At 37.1% G+C, this 18,184-nt stretch overlaps 5 protein-coding genes across 6 annotated transcripts; 4 read left to right on the top strand and 1 right to left on the bottom strand.

The window, feature by feature from the left end:
* Window positions 1–547: 547 nt before the first annotated feature.
* On the top strand, window positions 548–2,290 carry c1qa (complement component 1, q subcomponent, A chain). The gene is made up of 3 exons (XM_079898438.1): window positions 548–626; window positions 765–931; window positions 1,048–2,290. The coding sequence occupies exons 2-3, from the start codon at window positions 775–777 to the stop codon at window positions 1,635–1,637; spliced, it is 747 nt and encodes a 248-aa protein (XP_079754564.1). The 5' UTR covers window positions 548–626; window positions 765–774; the 3' UTR covers window positions 1,638–2,290.
* On the top strand, window positions 2,155–3,732 carry c1qc (complement component 1, q subcomponent, C chain; the record flags this gene model as incomplete). Its single annotated transcript, XM_079898439.1, has 2 exons — window positions 2,155–2,323; window positions 3,033–3,732. 2 exons carry the CDS (start codon window positions 2,155–2,157, stop codon window positions 3,596–3,598), a joined length of 735 nt encoding a protein of 244 aa, XP_079754565.1. The 3' UTR covers window positions 3,599–3,732.
* Window positions 3,733–4,497: 765 nt separating this feature from the next.
* c1qb (complement component 1, q subcomponent, B chain) lies at window positions 4,498–5,831 on the top strand. The gene is made up of 3 exons (XM_079898440.1): window positions 4,498–4,611; window positions 4,838–5,015; window positions 5,181–5,831. Exons 1-3 carry the CDS (start codon window positions 4,609–4,611, stop codon window positions 5,723–5,725), a joined length of 726 nt encoding a protein of 241 aa, XP_079754566.1. The 5' UTR covers window positions 4,498–4,608; the 3' UTR covers window positions 5,726–5,831.
* A 1,219-nt stretch (window positions 5,832–7,050) lies between these two features.
* On the top strand, window positions 7,051–8,879 carry LOC307174557 (uncharacterized protein; the record flags this gene model as incomplete). The annotated part of the gene is made up of 4 exons (XM_079898442.1): window positions 7,051–7,126; window positions 7,484–7,656; window positions 7,826–7,948; window positions 8,635–8,879. The coding sequence occupies exons 1-4, from the start codon at window positions 7,122–7,124 to the stop codon at window positions 8,877–8,879; spliced, it is 546 nt and encodes a 181-aa protein (XP_079754568.1). The 5' UTR covers window positions 7,051–7,121.
* A 76-nt stretch (window positions 8,880–8,955) lies between these two features.
* On the bottom strand, window positions 8,956–14,109 carry bud13 (BUD13 homolog). 2 transcript variants are annotated; one of them, XM_079898433.1, is made up of 11 exons: window positions 13,944–14,109; window positions 13,669–13,762; window positions 13,103–13,184; window positions 12,482–12,530; window positions 12,128–12,399; window positions 11,756–12,039; window positions 10,608–10,716; window positions 10,382–10,520; window positions 10,097–10,287; window positions 9,864–9,945; window positions 8,956–9,767 (listed from the first exon to the last, which is right to left on the bottom strand). In XM_079898433.1, exons 1-11 carry the CDS (start codon window positions 14,084–14,086, stop codon window positions 9,674–9,676), a joined length of 1,539 nt encoding a protein of 512 aa, XP_079754559.1. In that variant the 5' UTR covers window positions 14,087–14,109; the 3' UTR covers window positions 8,956–9,673. The 2 variants fall into 2 exon arrangements, with proteins under 2 accessions (XP_079754559.1, XP_079754560.1); XM_079898434.1 differs by having other exon boundaries at window positions 12,482–12,524.
* Window positions 14,110–18,184: the final 4,075 nt, after the last annotated feature.

Raw genomic sequence — 18,184 nt, 5'->3', positions numbered from 1 at the left:
CTTCTTTTTTGTTCCCAAAAGAAAGAATGTCACACGACATAAAATTTTTTTTTTTTTTCTTTCAAATATCCTCATAGTGAATTTATGGTAAGGAAAACTTTGGGTTTAAATAAAAAATGTAATTGTTTATTGTTTGGTAATTTGATAATTGTTGACAGATCGAAGTCGGGTTACAATTTCAGGAAGCTAAAAACAATAGCCTACTTATGTTTTATATTTTAGATATTTATTTATTTTGGTTTTGCTTATTTTGTTAATGTTTTTTTTCAGTGAAGGGGTGATTGTCTTAAATAAAATTATTCAAAATATTAAATAAATGAGTCATGCAGGTTGTTTTGCAGCTGCATGAGGATTTTTTAAATGTTTTTTTTTTTAATGATTTTACATAATTTATTATGACACTAAATGCATGACCTTTTTGTTTTGAGAATAGGAAACAGATTGATGGAGAATGGGGAAGCAACAAATGCATGTGTAGACAAATTCAGTTTTTTTTTTTATATAGTTTTGGAAAAAAATTTGGAGAAATGAAACCATTACTTTTTTTCTCAGCTTCAACCTTTTTTTTTTTTCATTTTACTGCCTACAATCGGGAAAAGAAGTGTAAAATTTACAGCGAGACACTGGTAAGGCAGACCTATCTAACTACTAAGGACTTTATAATCGTAATTATATTATTTTACATTGGCGTTTAGTTGTTTCTTTTAGTTGCATTACCTCAGAATGCCCGTGAAGTTGTTATCCTCATTTGTTGTTAATCCTAGATGTTTTAGGATGCAGCTTTTGGCTTTGTTTGCTTTTCTTTGGATGGGAGTGCTGCTTCCCTCTGCTTTCTGTCAGACTGACTGTGCGCTACATGGGAAAGATGGTGTGAGTGGAGTCCTCGGCCGGGACGGCTTGCCAGGAGCAAAGGGAGAGAAAGGAGCACCAGGTAAGAAAGTAATGTATATGCATGCATGTTCATGGGTGATTGAAAACAACCATAGCATTCTTTACACTTGTTTAGTATGAAGGAAATGAAATGATAGTTTATGAATGTTCTCTCAGCATTGCAGGATGAGCTGAACAGTATCACCATAGAGGAGTTCAAAGGAGAGATGGGCAGCAGAGGCCCCCCAGGAGAACCTGGTCCAAAGGGTCTCATTGGTAAACGGGGCCCAAATGGTTTCCCTGGTCCAAAGGGTCCTAGAGGATCCAGCGGAGGCAGTGATGCCTCTGCTGTCAGAAGACGTCAGAAGCCTGCTTTCTCTGTTCTGCGGAATTTAAAAGATTACGCTTCATATGGTCAACCTGTGACCTTTGATAGTCAACTTAGCAATGTCAATAATCATTTCAACATTAAAACTGGCTATTTCACTTGCAAGGACCCAGGGGTGTATTACTTTGTGTTTCACGCATCGTCTGAAGGACAATTATGTCTCAGACTTAGGAGTGACAGTGCATCTCCAGTCAGCCTAAATTTCTGCGACCTTAACCCACGATCACTATCTCTTGTTGTGTCAGGTGGAGTCGTTCTTAAACTCTCTGCAAATAATAAAGTATGGATCGAGCCTTTCACAGATGCTGGTGGTAGCAAAATGTCCAAAAGCATGTCTGTAGTGTTCAATGGATTTTTAATCCATCACAGCACAGAGTAGACTTATTAGCAACTCATTGCAAATGATATTGACTGATCATAGTGTATTACTGAAGTGATGTAAGCAACTTAAAAACATAAATGAAACCATCTAATCTGCTTTGTTGTACGCTGTATTTCAATCTTGTATTCATGTGTTTTGTTTTAAAAATGCTTTGTTGTCTTTGATAAATGTCACACATGAACAAATTCTAAATAAAAACAAAAGAACATGACTGTAGAAAATATGAAATTTTCACTATATGAAATCTATTAACAATGAAATGTGTATCTAATGAAAATAAAAGTTGTCTGATGTAAAGAAAAAATCAGTTTTGCAGCTATTTGTTGGGAATATAAAATATATGAATAAGGTTTTGTTTGAATAGGCTACAGTTTTGTGAAAGGTCCTTGGGTGGGTGCACGTGCAGGGCAAAAGAGGAACTGTGATTGTCATTTCATTGGCTTCTTCTTGTATGCCATAAGATTATAGAGCTCAGTCTTTCAAGACGTTCAAGGTTCAAGGCGCCACAGTAAACATGTTTGGTGATCACATCATTTTTGGAACACTTTTAGCGGGTTCTCTCTGCCTCCATCTGGTCTCTACGGACACTTGTCCTGCTGGAGCGATGCCTGGTTTGCCAGGTATTCCTGGATTTCCTGGACGTGATGGAAGAGATGGGGTGAAGGGAGAGAAAGGAAATCCTGGTAAGATTGACTCTTCGATTTTTTTTAGTTCTTTTAGTTCTTTTATGTAAAATAAAACATTCAGAGTGCTTACCGAGAACCAGTTCTTATTCAGAACCTGTTCTATATTTTAAAAATACCTAAACCGAATGACATTCGATTCGGTTCCATTTTAGTGGATCAAAATCATACAAAGCAACCAGTGTAGCACAACTGCCAAATTACTCTAATGAGGTATTCTTTAAAAAAAATAAAAAATGAATGAAAGTGGGTACCACCATATGTTTAATATTGTTTAATATTAAGTCTATAGCCTAATTAAGGCCACGTTATGGATTGCATTTATGCTACCTCAAAAAAAATACTTTTTTTGTGTGTGTGATGTAGGCCTATAGGCTAATAACATTTTTTTTCTCCCAAAGCTCAGATCAAATAGGCTAATTCTTACCAAAACAGTTTCAAAATATTTGATCTGAGATTAATTAAGAAAGTGTTGAATGTGTTTACATGTAAGTTTTGTCTATAGAGAGCAACCCACGTTAACTGTAAAACTTGCAATGACCAACATTGAGGGAATATTTTGGTTTTTGGGTGGACCAGTTTTGGATGGATGTTCATAAATATGGCTAAATTATAAGTGTTAAAAAATGCCAACAGGTGTCTTAAAGAGATATAAAGGTATATTTAACCTCTAAAATGATGTTAAAACAATCGGTGTGTGTCTTAACAGGGATTCCTATCAAACCTTACGAAGTCATAAAAAAAGGAGAAAAAGGGGAGCCTGGAATCAAAGGAAGGCCTGGAAAAAGAGGTCACAATGGGGAGGACGGCATAAGGGGACCACTCGGCCCCCCAGGAGAGCCAGGGGACCCAGGCAATTCAGAAGGTTCCTCATCTCCCCTGCAGTCTGCATTCAGTGTGTCCCGTGCCACAAGATCGCTTCCTGAGCCCAATGCTGTGATACGCTTCAGTACCATTATCACCAATGTCAATGGCCATTTCAATGCTACTCTTGGCAAATTTATATGTAAAATTCCTGGCACTTATTATTTTGTGTTTCATGCATCATCCAAAGAAAAAAATCTGTGTGTAATCCTAATGCATGATGATAAAAAGATAGTTAATTTCTGTGATCACATGCAAAGGAACAGCCAGCAGGTGAGCTCTGGTGGACTAGCTGTTTATCTGAAAGAGAATGAGAAAGTCTGGCTGGTGACAAATAGCTATAATGGCCTGTTTGCAGAAGGGAGGAAAGCCGACAGTGTTTTCTCGGGTTTCCTGATTCATGCACACTGATTGATTGTTGCACTGTTTTGAACTATAAAGCTGAACATGATTGTTAAACACGCTGTATGTTTTACTCATAAGAAAAATGCACACTATTACGTTTTGAAATCTTCTGATCAAATAAAATGAAATTATGCTTCAGTAAATTGTTTGTCTCAAGTTTTCTCATACCAAATGTTTGATTGGATTTGACATGCCTAATCCAAGAAGACTTGTCCTGATAATATGAATTGTTAACGATTGTTCATAAGTACAATTTTAGCAAACAATTCTAAACATTATCTGAACGACAACAATGCACATTGTCTGTGTTATGTAAGTTAGCTACAGATAATCTATCATATAGATATATTTAACAAATGTGATACGTAAAGGTCATAAAGGCTATAATGCTCATTACGGCTGCATTTATTTGAACAAAAATACAGTAAATAGTTGTATTGTGAAATATTTTTACAAATTACAATAACTGTTTTTCTTTTCATATATTTTTTAAAATGTTATTTATTCCTGTGATGACAAAGTTGAATTTTCTGCAGCCATCCAGTCTTCAAGTGTCACATGATCCTTCAAAAACCATTCTAATAGTCTAACATTTCTTATTAATGTTGATGATGATATCAACATCAGCATCAATATCAATATCAATATCAATATCAATATCAATATCAATACCAATAACTTCACACACAGAATATTCTGATCTGTAATAAACTTTTTAATTTCTCTGCTTCCATTTTCTATTTCTCAGAAAAGGGATATGAAACTTGCAAACATTAGCAAAATGAAATGTCAATAATGGGGAAAAAAAGTAATCCAAGGTTTATCTAAATCAAGATTCTGATGAACATGTGTTTTGTTACTTCCCTTTATTATGCAACACTGATCTTCTCCTCTGAAACTGGGAAATCAAACCAGAGCTCTTCGTACATACAGTACAGATAGGAGAAAAACATTCAATGTAACACTCTTCTTTAAGGCCATCATCTGCATTTCCAACAATTGTTTTGAAAGATAAGATGGTAAGAAAAAAGTCTTCTAATTATGAACCGTGTATTGTAATAAATATGTGATTTGCTTTAAAAAGTCTTACTGTAATGCAGCGTTTGATTATTGAAAATGTACCGGCTTGTTTCAGCAGTCACTGTATTATACGTTTCAGTTTGGGAACGGAATTTTCCAACAATTTTCCTTGAGTTCTTTTTATACTATGCTGTTCATTTCGATTTTTGTTTTGTTTTAAAACAGGCGTTTATCTTCATGTCTGCACATGCAGTGCTGCAACTTACTATTATGTTGTTGCTGGTGGCTTCCTCTGAGTCAGATACATGTGATGGGAACAGGGGTTTCCCTGGAAGACCAGGTATTCCAGGAGTTCCTGGTACCGATGGGAAGGATGGCGCAAAAGGAGAAAAAGGAGATCCAGGTGAAGTGATAGCGCTTCTTTTCTATGTGGAAATACTGCTTATTGAAAGTCAAAAATGTGCCCTCTATCTTCCTTGACTGTCCTAAATAAAGGCTAAAAATCCAATAAATGAAATAAGAAGTCTGCATTTAAACTCACATTACCTGGCTGTGTGCATGTTTGCAGGTGACGATGCTTTGCCGATGATTGGGCCAAAAGGGGACCCTGGAATTTATGGACTCCCTGGCAGGCCTGGTCAGAAAGGGGACGAGGGACTACAAGGTTCACCAGGGGGAAATGGAACGAAGGGAGAGAGGGGAGTTTTTACTGGGGTAGATGCTCCAAACCAGTATTTTGTTTTCTCTTACAAAAAAAGTATTAGGTCACAGAGAGTTCTTCCAGACACCTTAATCAACTTTGACATCCCTCTGATCTCCGGGGAAGAGAATGTTTTGGATAGTGAGGGTGTCTTCACGGTGAAAATAGCTGGCATGTATTACATCAGCTACCACATTTCGTCTAGCTCGACTGCCTGCCTAAAGATTCAGGTTGGGGCGGAAGAGAAAGTCAGGTTCTGTGATTCACCTGGTTTGATAATGGTAACTGCAGGATCTGTGGTACTGCCATTGAAAACGGATGATAAAGTGTCTATCGCTGTCACTGCAGTAAGCTCTATCTTCAGTAGAGACACTGACTGCACATTTACAGGCTTCTTGCTCTTCCCGGATTAATACAATAAACAGCCACTCTTGTATTTACTCTTCCTCAGTCAGAATCCTCAAATCATAATTTGCAACCATTGATTGGGAATATCCAATGATTAAAGCTATAAACCATATATTGTTGTTTCCTGACTTATTTCACTGCAAATGTATTTACGTTCATTATTAATTGGCAGAACAAATTACACTGTAAAAAAGTTGCTGCCTTACATTTTTAAGTCAAATCAACTTAAATATCAACTTAAATTACATTAAACTGGCTTGAAAAATGAGTTAAATTAACTTGTATAAACTTGTAAAAAAGTTGAAACTTATTTTGATGTGTCAAAGCAATGTAAAAACATATGTTGTTAAAACTTATTGATAATATAATTTAGATAATATAATTGATAAAAAAATAATAAAAAAATAAATAATAATAGAAATAAGAGAGGAGTTTGGGGTCAGTAAGATTGACAGAAATGAATACTTCTAACCAGTAAGGAAAGCATAACATAGGCCTATATCCCAAAAAGTAAAGACATTTATAATGTTACAAAAAAAATCTATAAAAAATATGTTCTTTTCACCAAGAATCCTGAAAAAAGTATCATGTGTAACAACACATAAAACTGGTTTTAATATGATAATAATAAGAAATTAGCCTATTAGAATGATTTCTGCAGGATCATGTGACACTGAAGACTGGCGTAATGATGCTGAAAATGCAGCTTTGCCAACACATTATTACTTTTTAAAATATATTAAAATAGAAAACATTTATTTTAATTAATCAATTAATTGTTCCATAATATTACTGTTTTTATTGTATTTTTATCAAATAAATCCAGCCTTGGTGAGCACAAGTAACTGCTTTAAAAACCTTTTAAAAAATGTTTTACCATGCTTTTATATATATATATATATATGAATTTGTCTATACCCAGCTAACAATTTTGACTTCCCAGAACGTTCTAAGGAATCATGGTTATGATTCATGGTTCATGGTTATTTATCAGTGATACAGAAAAATAACATTTCTGGAACATTCTTTAGAAATTGGAAATAATCAAGTCAAACAAAAACATAAGGGGAATCATGTATTAAGAAATTGAGCAGTTTTTAAGCATAAATATGAAGACACTGAAAACAACAGGCTTTATTCAGGTTTAATTAAACTAAGAACCTCATGCTGAGCACAAGCACAGCGTCACGTCAGTCTACGGTATTTATTACAGAACACTCATTGTTCTTGAGCTGAGTCCATCACCCTTCAGGCTTTCTAAAGAATAGAGCAGCCATGGAAACAGCCACTAACTGAGTGTAACAGCGCTTTCCAAACATGCCACTGTGCTGCAAGAATGTGACAAAAATCAGAAGCTAAACTGCTAAGGAATCAGATTTACGCCAAGAAAATGTGTCATGTATGAGGTGAGTTTCAAATCACTACTTTTAATTGTAAGAGAACAAGGTAAAATCATTTTAAACTCTTCAAAATGCATTGAAATCAGCCAATCACTAATTTGAAATATATATATAGAGAGAGAGAGAGAGAGAGAGAGAGAGAGAGAGAGAGAGAGAGAGAGAGAGAGAGAGAGAGAGAGAGAGAGAGAGAGAACTATACAATGTTTTCAAAACTGGGTGTAGATCTGTAGACAAGTTAGCAAGTCTCTGAGAATTAAAGCAGGATTAAAATATATGAAAGTTTAATCACTGAAATCTGCTTCATTCATTTAAAACAACAACAATGTATAACATTTTTATATACATTGACATTTCACTCAATAGTAACTCAAAGATGACCACTAATGAAAAGACAATCAGCAAACAGCAGAGACCATCTCTCGGAATCCCATTTGGTCATCGGCGTAGAACAGACGTATCGCTCCTCAAAAATGGTCAAATGGTGTCGAAACACCCACAAGCCTTTCCAATGCTGGGAGAACTTCCTTCATTAGCAGGTAACACATGGAACAAGAAATTTTTCATTTTAAATTGTTTTTAGAATTCCGTCCGATATGGCAAGTTAAGGAAATGGCCCATGTCATTCACATACTAGACAACTAAAGCATGTTTACACAAGTGAGTGCCACTTAGAAGAAAACAAATGCTGTCAGATCTTCTTTTCAGGCTTGCTGCTCTACCCTGATAAGCGGGAAAAGATGGTTACCACAACAGAAAGTGAATTTGGACCCAAAACATGCCCAAAGGTAGAGCCAAAGAAGATCCAACAGGGCAACCTAACTCTAGACGGTATGGAAATCATATACATTTGGTAAAATAATCAGTTAAGTATCTATTAGAGAAGCAACAAACCATCTAACTTAGCCACCCTATTTTAGCGATATAAGCCAATTATTGGTTTACATAGTTTCTTGACTTAATTCACTGAACTTCAGTACGTTATTAAAAAACTGATTTCCTTGGCAGACCAAATTAGATGGCTGGAATTTTTTTTTTATACATTTTAAAGAGAAATATTCATAAACACCATTCAAAAGTTTGGGACAGAAATTTTTTTTATACTTTTATTCAGCAAGGATGCAATATTTATTTACATATTGCTAATATTTACTTCTTACATATTTCTAATTTTACACTTCTGTTCTTTTGACCTTTCTATTAAACAACAGTCCTGAAAAAAAAATGTATCACCGTTTTCACAATAAAAATGTGACAACTTCTTTAAACACTGATAATAATAAATGTTTCTTGAGCAGCAAATCAGCATGTTAGAATGATTTCTGAAGGATCGTGTGACACTGTAGACATGAATGTACATTTTAAAATATTTTAAGAAATTCTGAAAGATAATTACGATAGATTCGAAAATATATAATCCATAGACCATCTATTGTAAACTTAGGGTGAATTTATTTCAGGCAAATTGGAACACCTATTTTGGAGCTCCAAACATTATCATCTCTACACAATTGCAGGGGACAGGAGCTTCAGCACAACAAACAGGGAGGATTACCCTTCTTATAACCTAGATGGCGCTCCAAATGCGTGGCAGGGAAAAGTCCCAGCAAGAGACAACAGGACTGGCCAAGCACAGAGATGTTCTCTTTACCAGCAGGACTTCCCGGTCCCAAAGAGAATCTATGTTAGGAGAAATCAGGTCGTACCTCATCCTGACAACCTGGCGATCAACACTTCACTGAGGCAAGTATACAACCACTGAACTTATATTCTTTTTTAATTCAAATCTGAACTGAAAATATTGTAAAGGTAATCAAATGAAATCTCTTTTCTATAGAGCCGATTACAGAACAGTGCAGCAAGAGGCTTTCCCAGGCTGGGATGTTTCTGTGCATGTCCGCCCAGCCCTTGCCCGAATCAAAAGAACAGATGAAGGCCAGAGAGAATCCTTATAGTGCTTTAAATCATGCATTTGTATTCAGCCTAGCTTTCATGACTTTAGACTTAACTTTTGTGTTTTTGAATCCACTATATGTATATGTATACACACACAGTATATATTCAAATGTTTGGGGTATAATTATTAATGTGGTCGGCATCATCTAGTCCAGGGGTGTCAAACTCAGTTCCTGGAGGGCCACAGCCCTGCAGAGTTTAGCTTCAACCCTAATTAAACACACCTGATCAGGTAATCAAGTCATTCAGGCTTATTTGAAAACTGCAGGTGTGTGTGTGTGTGTTGAAGCAGGGTTGGAACAAAACTGTGTAGGGCTGTGGCCCTCCAGGAACTGAGTTTGACACCTGTGATCTAGTCTCTCTAAATTTGTTCTGTTAATTAAAAATTTGGGGTTTGAAATGACATTGATAAAGTTCAACACAAAATAGTTTTATTAAAAAAGTATCATTTAATTAGGAAAGTATGTTTCTTATACAGTCGGACTGATAACCACACAAAATGTCTTGCTTTTTGATCAAAGGTTTTGGTTCATGAGGGAACTGTCCTAATTCTAGACAAGTCCGTTTTTACATCATGAATCTCTACGCACACATCGACATCTACATGTCTTCCACACTCCACTTGTACGCCATCTCCTGGACGGCTTTCTTATCTGAAATCCTACAGTACCGCTTCTGCTCAAAACCGTTGGACCTAAAGGATCATAAGACAAGTAAATTAAACCATTTTCTAAGGTTAACATTAAGATACTTACAAACCAGCTGATATTCATCAATCTAAACCTCTTACCTGTCAACTCCATCCCAGCGATACCCTGGAATAAGGTTAAAGCGATTCGGAGGTGGGGGCGGACCTCTGTAACGAGGTTTTTCTGGTGAAAAACATTCACATGTAAATTATTACAATTACTACTGTTATCTGGGCTTGTTTTCAGATAAATCTCGGCAGGTTAGAAAAATTAATCACAATCATTAACTACAAGGATCGGTAGCACCAATTTGGACATTATTCCTCATTTTCACCTTTGATTCCTTTTAACTGAGCATTTTTGACCTTCTTCTTGCGAAGCATAGCCGCCATCGGGTCTCCGTCCCTTTCTTGCTCCCTCAGCATCCGATCGAGGTCTTCATCGTCGATGTGTCTTGCTAGTGGTTTCTGAGCCTCCCGCATGGCATCGGTTAAGTTCTGCTGCTGCATTTCACCCTGAGCAAGCCTGAAGAAGGACAGCACAGATGTCAAAGTCACAAGACCGAAAAGTCACAGACCGAAAAAATAGCTGCAATTGAACACAACGAAATAGACTTCACCCTTTTCCCCATTGCGCATATTTTTCATCCTTCTCTGCCTTTTCTCCAGCTTTCCTGCTTTGCTCTTTTCTCTCCGACTCCAGGTCACGCGTCCTACCCGACTTGTCTCGAAATATCGTCTCTGCATTTCTGGATGCCTCTGAGAGAGCAATGTGACATGATGAATGTTATAAAATAAAACAACACTTTCTAATACACAACAATTATCAATGGATTTTCATTAAACCTTCAAGAGGCTTGTTGCGTTTTTCCTTTCTGCGAATTTCTTCCTGTTCTTTCCTCAAAATATCGACAGACACGAGCCCCGCAGCTCCACCAGATAGCATTCGAGGGGCCTGTGAGGAAGAACAGTGAAATTCTCAACATAAGGATCCAAACTGCATCTTCAATCCAAAAGAAGAAGAAAAATTGTGTATATTTCATGTGAGATCCACTGAAAAGTTCATTTATTTTATGAACGCTGTTGCTCATTTAATCCACAAAGGGGGTGTTTTCTTATAGGCACAGCAAACAGAAAAAAAACATTTATTTTAAAGTGAAAGTAGTACTAACATTATAACAGGATCTCAGAGGAAACAATTAAATAATTTAATGTTTTAAATTATGAAAAGGGTCACCTGGGTCAATTTTTTGAAATTGAGATTTATACATCATCTGAAAGCTGAATAATTAAGTTTTCCATTGATGTATGGTTTGTTAGGATAGGACAATATTTGGCCGAGATACAACTATTTAAAGATCTGTAATCTGAGGGTGCAAAAGAATCTAAACATTGAGAAAATGGCCTTTAAAGTTATCCATTTATGTTCGCGATTGTGCAGCTTTCACTCACAAAAATAAACGTTTTATACTGTATATTAACGGTAGAAAATTTACAAAAATATCTTCATGGAACATGATCTTTACTTAATATCCGAATGATTTTTGGCATAAAAGAAAAATAGATCATTTTGACCCATACAATGTATTGTTGGCTATTGCCACAAATATACCCGTGCGACTTATGACTGGTTTTGTGATGGGTCACATATTTATTTCATACATTACTTGCAGCGTAATCAGCATTATTTAAAGCAGGTGTTCTCAAACTGGCTTAACTAGGCCCAGGCCCCTTGTTGAGAACTATTAAATACACGGGTGCAAAACTTCTTTATGGAGTTTACACTTTACTCCTTCCTGGAGAGATTAGCTTCAACCATAATTAAATGCACCAGATCCAGCTAATCAAATCCTTCAGGCGTATTTGAAAACAACAGGTATGTGTGTTGGAGCAGGGTTGGAACTAAACTCTATAGGGCTGTGGGCCCTCCAGGAACTGAGTTTTGCACCCCTGCACTAATATAAAGAATCCTTAAACATGAACCCAGAACTTACAGCATCAGGAGAGCGTGTCCTCCGTGGTGGAGACAGGTCTGAGTCCGATCCACGTCCTCCCTGTGGCTTCTTCCTGGGTGGAGAGAGATCTGAATCTGAACCTCTTCCACCCTGGCCTCTCTTTCTGGGTGGAGATTGATCGGAATCTGAGCCCCGTCGCCCACGAGGACGTCTGCGAGGTGGGGACTGATCGGAGTCTGAGCCTTTGCCTGTCCGGGCTCGTCTTCTGGGTGGCGAAAGGTCACCTGTAGAAGCAGCACTGGTCTTTTTTCTGTGTGGGGACCCTGAAGAGATTAATAAAAGCTAAATACATCATTTTGATGACATTCATTGTGTAAATGTTGTTTCTGATTGGTGGATGGATTTTCATACCTTTATCATGCTGCTTTTGGGTTCTGGAGGGTGAGCTTTTGAGGATCTTTCTTGGAGGTGAAGGTGACGAGGAGTCGTGCCATCTGTTTTTGTTCTCGGTTCTGTGTCTCTGAGCTGAAAGGTCTGGCGAATCATGACGACCTCTTCTCAGAGGTGAGAGATTCGGCGAGTCGTGCCGAGGCCTCTTGGGCGAGAGGTCAGGGGAATCATGCCGCCCCCTCGGTACAGTTGAACTCTCCGGTGAGTCATGACGCACTCTGTCAGTGTCCGAACTAAACAAAGGAACATTCGTTATACTCTCTATGCAATAATGATTTTAATAAGAATAAGAACAAAAGAAGAAAGGACAGTTACCTTCTATCTAATGTGGACTCCTGAGTTTCTTGGAGATCTTGCTCTGTTGCTAAGACATGAATTAGAGTGAGTTAGACATTTTTCTATATATATTCAGAGTACCGTTCCAAAGTTTAGGGTCAGTAAGATTTTCTTTTTGTATATAAATTAATACTTTTACTCAGCAAAGACACATTAAATTTATCAAAAGTGACAGTAAAGATTTTTTTTTTTTTACAAAAGTTTTCTATTTCAAATAAATGCTGTTCTTATGAACTTTCTATTCATAAAAGAATACAGAAACAAAAAAATATCATGGTTTCCACAAAAGTTAAGCGGCACACCCGTTTCTTCTATCAAAGACTTCTTTCAAAAACATTTAAAAATTCTTACAGTCCCCAAACTTTTGAACGGTAGTGTATAAAATCACCCAACTAGTAAACATGCTTCTGTTTTACATTATTTAATAATTCATAATACATGTTTGCTCCACTTTAATCTGATGATGAGCATAACAAGTTGAGTTTTTCAACAGCCTAAGCCGTTCTGTTTATTTCCAGAATTGAAAAAAAAAAAAAAAAAAATCCCCAGATGTTTTCTCAGACATGAATTCCACACAAGCACAAGTAGTCAAAGTCTTACCGCCCAACACTTTCCACTTGTTAGTTCGAAATACCTCGAGCTGCTTAATCTCATCTGGGCGTTCATCTATCATGTCTGCAATCTAAAAAAGACATTTAACACTGTTGCAAATTCATGCATGCAATCCATGTTCAAAAAACAAGGTAGTACCATAGTACTTTTCTAATAGTGATCACTAAAGACGTGCGTCCATATGTGTATGTATGTGTATATAGGTATGTATTTTTGTAGGCTATATATTTGTTTGTTTTGGTGGCTTCGTCAAATATGGTTCTCTCCTGTAATATCTTAATATCGTACTATACTGTTTATGTGAATACGCTTTGGACAGAGGTGGGACAGGTTGGGGTGGTTGGTTGTGAGGAAGAGCTTTAGTATGTGCAAGTGTGTAAGTGTTTGGTGTTATCTTGAGGACCCCCTCGAAAACGAGATGTTCCATCTCAAGGGGTTATCCTCCAATAAAATGAATTTGAATTTGAATTTAAAGAGCTGACTACAATAGTATGTTGGCTATGAAAGTGTTAAAAAAGCTTCAAATAGGTAACGTAAAGCGTGCTTCTACACACCACAGGCGCCTCATCATCCTCGTCTTCGTCTTTATTTTCTTCTTCGTTAAGAGCAAGTTGCCTCCAATCAATGTCATCATCAACAATTTTCATCCTGTAGTTTAAAATGACAATTTAGCTGTTTGAGCACTTGACAAACTATTTCCTAATTGCTGTGTATTTAGCCAACTCCGTAAGCATTTGAGACTGAGCCACAATGGCATTATGTTAAGTGATTACTCTCGATACCGAGAGCTAAATCTGCATTTCTGTTAAGTGTGTCCGAACATATTTACCCTCTCCCCGTGGGTTTCGGCCGTTTCTTCTTAGACTTCTTTTCTTTAGACTTCTTGCCAGCTTCATCATTTGATAAATACCGTTTAAGGTAATCTGCCTTGGTGAACGCCGCACCTTCGCTAATGCCTGTGGACGTAGCCATCTTGTTTATGTATTACGTCACTGAACGGACGCTGCTAAGGGACAAAAATCACAACGCAAAATACAAGTTTTTGGAATAATAAATTCAGTGACATAGTCTGGCTTCTTCGACAAAAACAAAAAAAACTAACAAATCCTTCTGGCCAGCAAAGTTGTTGTTGAAGTTTCTATAATTTTGTAATACTTATAAAACAATATAGCCAGCTATAATACACTTTAGTTCATTTTATAATTCCATGTATTTACCCTCTTTTTATTTTATTTTTTTTGCATGTAGTATATGTTGTAGCCTATTATTTGTTGCAAAATCTAAAAAAAAAAAAAAATGGTACTTGGTGTTTTGCCAAGTGACATTGTCACCTGTGCATTTATTGTGTATTATGTGTGCATTAAAAATCAGCAGACAATTAGGCTATAGGCTACCTATAAGTTAATAATAAATGTAATTATTTCACTCTAAAAAATGCTGGGTTGTGTTAACCCAATGTTGGGTCAAATATGGACTAACCCAACGTTGGGTTAAAAATTCAATTTAAAAATGGACAAACCCAGCCGTTGGTTTACATTTTTAATGTAACCAATGCAATTTGTCCATTTTTAAATTGCATTTTTGTCCATTTTTGATTTTGTCCAAAATGAAATTTGTCCATTTTTAAATTGCATTTTTTAACCCAACGTTGGGTTAGACCATATTTGACCCAAAATTGGGTTAACACAACCCAGCAGTTTTTAGAGTGGCTGTTAAAGTGCAGAAAAAAAACAAGAGAGAGAGAGATAATACAACTTTAAAGCTTTTTAGATGTGTGTGACTTGTTCTTAAAATGATTGATTGGACTAGTTCAAAGAAATTGATGGCAAAATTTTGGAAGACACCGTATGGCCTTAAAACATCAACCTGCGCTCCTGACACACTTCCCACATCTTTTTTCAAAAGTGTGCTAAACAGTTTAGAAGCAGATCTTCTAGAAGTGGTAAATGCCTCACTTCTCTCTGGGAGTTTTCCAAACTCCCTGAAAACTGCAGTTGTCAAGCCCCTCTTGAAAAAGAGCAATCTGGATAAGACCATATTAAGCAACTATAGGCCGATTTCAAATCTTCCTTTCATAGGCAAGATCATTGAAAAAGTTTTCTTCAATCAGCTGAACAAATTCTTGAGCTTGAATGGATCCTTTGACAATTTTCAATCTGGTTTCCGACCGCACCACAGCACAGAGACAGCGCTCATAAAGATAATAAACGATATTCGCTTAAATACTGATTCAAATTATCAGTGCTGGTACTACTCGACCTCAGTGCTGCATTTGACACTGTCGATCATAACATACTTCTTGACAGGCTGGAAAACTGGGTGGGGCTTTCTGGGATAGTCCTAAAATGGTTCAGGTCATACTTAGATGGGAGAGGTTATTATGTGAGTATAGGAGACCATAAGTCTGAGTGGACATCCATGACATGCGGAGTCCCTCAAGGCTCAATTCTTGCGCCACTCCTGTTCAACCTGTATATGCTCCCAATGAGCCAAATAATGAGAAAGAACCAAATTGCTTACCACAGCTATGCAGACGACACACAGATCTACTTAGCCCTATCGCCTAATGACTACAGCCCCATTGACTCCCTGTGCCAATGCATTGATGAAGTCAACAGTTGGATGTGTCAAAACTTTCTTCAGTTAAACAAAGACAAAACTGAAGTCATTGCATTTGGAAACAAAGATGAAGTTCTCCAGGTGAACGCATACCTTCTCTCTTGGGGTCAAACAACTAAACATCAAGTCAGGAATCTCGGTGTGACACTAGAGTCAGACCTTAGTTTCAGTAGTCATGTCAAAGCAATAACTAAATCAGCATACTATCATCTGAAAAATATAGCAAGAATTAGATGCTTTGTTTCCAGACAAGACTTAGAGAAACTTGTGCATGCCTTCATCACCAGATTATTGTAATGGACTCCTCACTGGCCTTCCCAAAAAGACCATAAGACAGTTGCAGCTCATACAGAACGCTGCCGCCAGGATTCTGAGCAGAACCAGAAAATATGAACATATCACACCAGTCCTCAAGTCTTTACACTGGTTCCCAGTTAAATTTAGGATTGATTTTAAAGTATTATTACTGGTATATAAATCATTCAATGGCCTAGGACCTCAATATATTGCAGATATGCTCACTGAATATAAACCCAACAGATCACTCAGATCATTAGGATCATATCAGCTATACCAAGGGTTCACTCTAAACATGGCGAGTCCGCTTTTCAGCTACTATGCCAGCCGCAGCTGGAACCAGCTTCCAGAGGAGATCAGATGTGCTCCTACAGTAGTCACATTCAAATCCAGACTCAAAACACTTCTGTTTAGCTGTGCATTTACTGAATGAGCACTGTGCCACTGTTTGTCCGACTGTTTGTACTGTACTGTATTTTATTTTATTTTTATAAACTGTTTTAATTATTCTTATTTCTTTTTATTATTTTAATTTCTTCTATGTAAAGCACTTTGAATTGCCACTGTGTATGAAATGTGCTATATAAATAAACTTGCCTTGCCTAGTTCCAGACTAGTTCCAGACATCAACAAAATAAATGAATAGGAAGAGAATTCATGCTTAAAATGTGTTGTGAAGAATATCTGGCTCTTATAACCTCTGTTGGACCTTTCCAATGGTTGCTTAGCAACAACAACAACAAAAGCAAGGTTACAGCTTTTGCACAGAAGATGCATGTGCCTCTATGTTCTCATGCAGACCTCATCCATCCAGATGATATTTTCCAGGAAATGTCTTCACAAAATGAATCACTTCCTCTGATCTGCATGCAGTATTTCACTGCCAAGATAAACATTCTGATACACTAATTTATTTTTATATCTTTAAATTTTTTATATTTTCATACGTTCATATCACACTTGCTATTCAACTGGGGGTTATTTTATCATAGACCTCTCATGATTACCATGTTTTGAAATTCAAAGACACAAATTTACACTAAGGCTCTGTGATAAATAAATAAATAAATAAATAAATAAATAAATAAATAAAACAGCCTGTTGGGAATTTACAGTTAAAGGCCCAAAGACCAGATATGATGAATGAAGACCAGGGGTTAGAAGTGCAGTCAATTGAAGACAAGAGTCAGAATTATAATAAATTGAAGACCATTTTTACTGAAGATAGTTTGCAGTTTCATCAGGCAGAAGTCATCAGTCAGCTTCAAGACTCACAAGGACTTCGCAGGCCGCCCTGCTTTACATTCACAAAAATCAAGTCATTACTTCAGGTTGACTGATTCTGATTTGCTAAGAAATAGATAAACACTGGAAATTTCCACACAGGCAGTAGCACATCTCCACAGTCTGTACGGCTGACACCAGGACCTTGAGTTAGAGTGGTCCTCCGAGGTCACGAGACAGTGTGTCTTTGCGCCAGCATGTCGAAGAAAACAAGTCTGTAACAAAGAATATACCGCACATACACAACACAGATACACAGATTCTTCAAGGCTGAAGTTAGTTGAGCCAGAGCCCGTCTACGGAGAGCCTGGCCACTCCCTATTAAGTCCTATTGTACCAAATTTTGGTTGTAGTTCCACCAGAGTTCCACTGGGGGCGATCGGCCATGAGTGCAAAATGAATGGGAGTCTATGGTGCTAGACAGCTGAATTTGTCTCTTTCACCCAATTGCCGTTGAGAAATCTCATATTTGATTGTAGGTTTTGCAAGTTCAACATGGGTTATAGGTCGAAAGTTGAATGAACGAGTACTTATGTCCTTTCGATTTCTTACAGGTTGTTGCCCATAACACGCAAGGGTCAGTGAAGGACTGATTACGACCAGAGATATCGCTTGATGGCATCGTGTGTGTGTGTGTTTGTGTGTGTGTGTGTGTGTGTGTGTGTGTGTGTGTGTGTGTATTTTCGGCGTGGTCTTTTAAAACCACAAAACAAAAACTCTTCTAGCACGTGTATTTACCTGTGTCAGCTGTGTTGTCGATGCCTCGAGAGAAAAGAAAGTGCAGAGCGCGAAAGCACCAAAGTGACTGAAGGATTGCCGTAAAGCAGTATCTCTGGTCGTATGATGTGTATGACGTCATTGACATTTTAA

The sequence above is a fragment of the Squalius cephalus genome, assembly GCF_949319135.1.
Source record: "Squalius cephalus genome assembly, chromosome: 17".
NCBI lineage: Eukaryota > Metazoa > Chordata > Actinopteri > Cypriniformes > Leuciscidae > Squalius > Squalius cephalus.
The sequence above is the reverse complement of the archived record's forward strand: the minus strand, read 5'-3'. Positions and strand labels throughout refer to the sequence as shown.

Excerpts from the sequence above, each read along its gene's own strand:
- c1qa (XM_079898438.1), top strand. The coding sequence starts at position 775 with ATGCAGCTTTTGGCTTTGTTTGCTTTTCTTTGGATGGGAGTGCTGCTT. Across the intron at positions 932-1,047 it reads GGGAGAGAAAGGAGCACCAG|CATTGCAGGATGAGCTGAAC; the intron begins GTAAGAAAGTAA and ends ATGTTCTCTCAG.
- c1qb (XM_079898440.1), top strand. Across the intron at positions 5,016-5,180 it reads AGGAGAAAAAGGAGATCCAG|GTGACGATGCTTTGCCGATG; the intron begins GTGAAGTGATAG and ends GCATGTTTGCAG.
- bud13 (XM_079898433.1), bottom strand. The coding sequence starts at position 14,086 with ATGGCTACGTCCACAGGCATTAGCGAAGGTGCGGCGTTCACCAAGGCA. Across the intron at positions 13,763-13,943 it reads CCGAAACCCACGGGGAGAGG|GATGAAAATTGTTGATGATG; the intron begins GTAAATATGTTC and ends TTTAAACTACAG. Across the intron at positions 12,040-12,127 it reads CCAAAAGCAGCATGATAAAG|GGTCCCCACACAGAAAAAAG; the intron begins GTATGAAAATCC and ends TAATCTCTTCAG.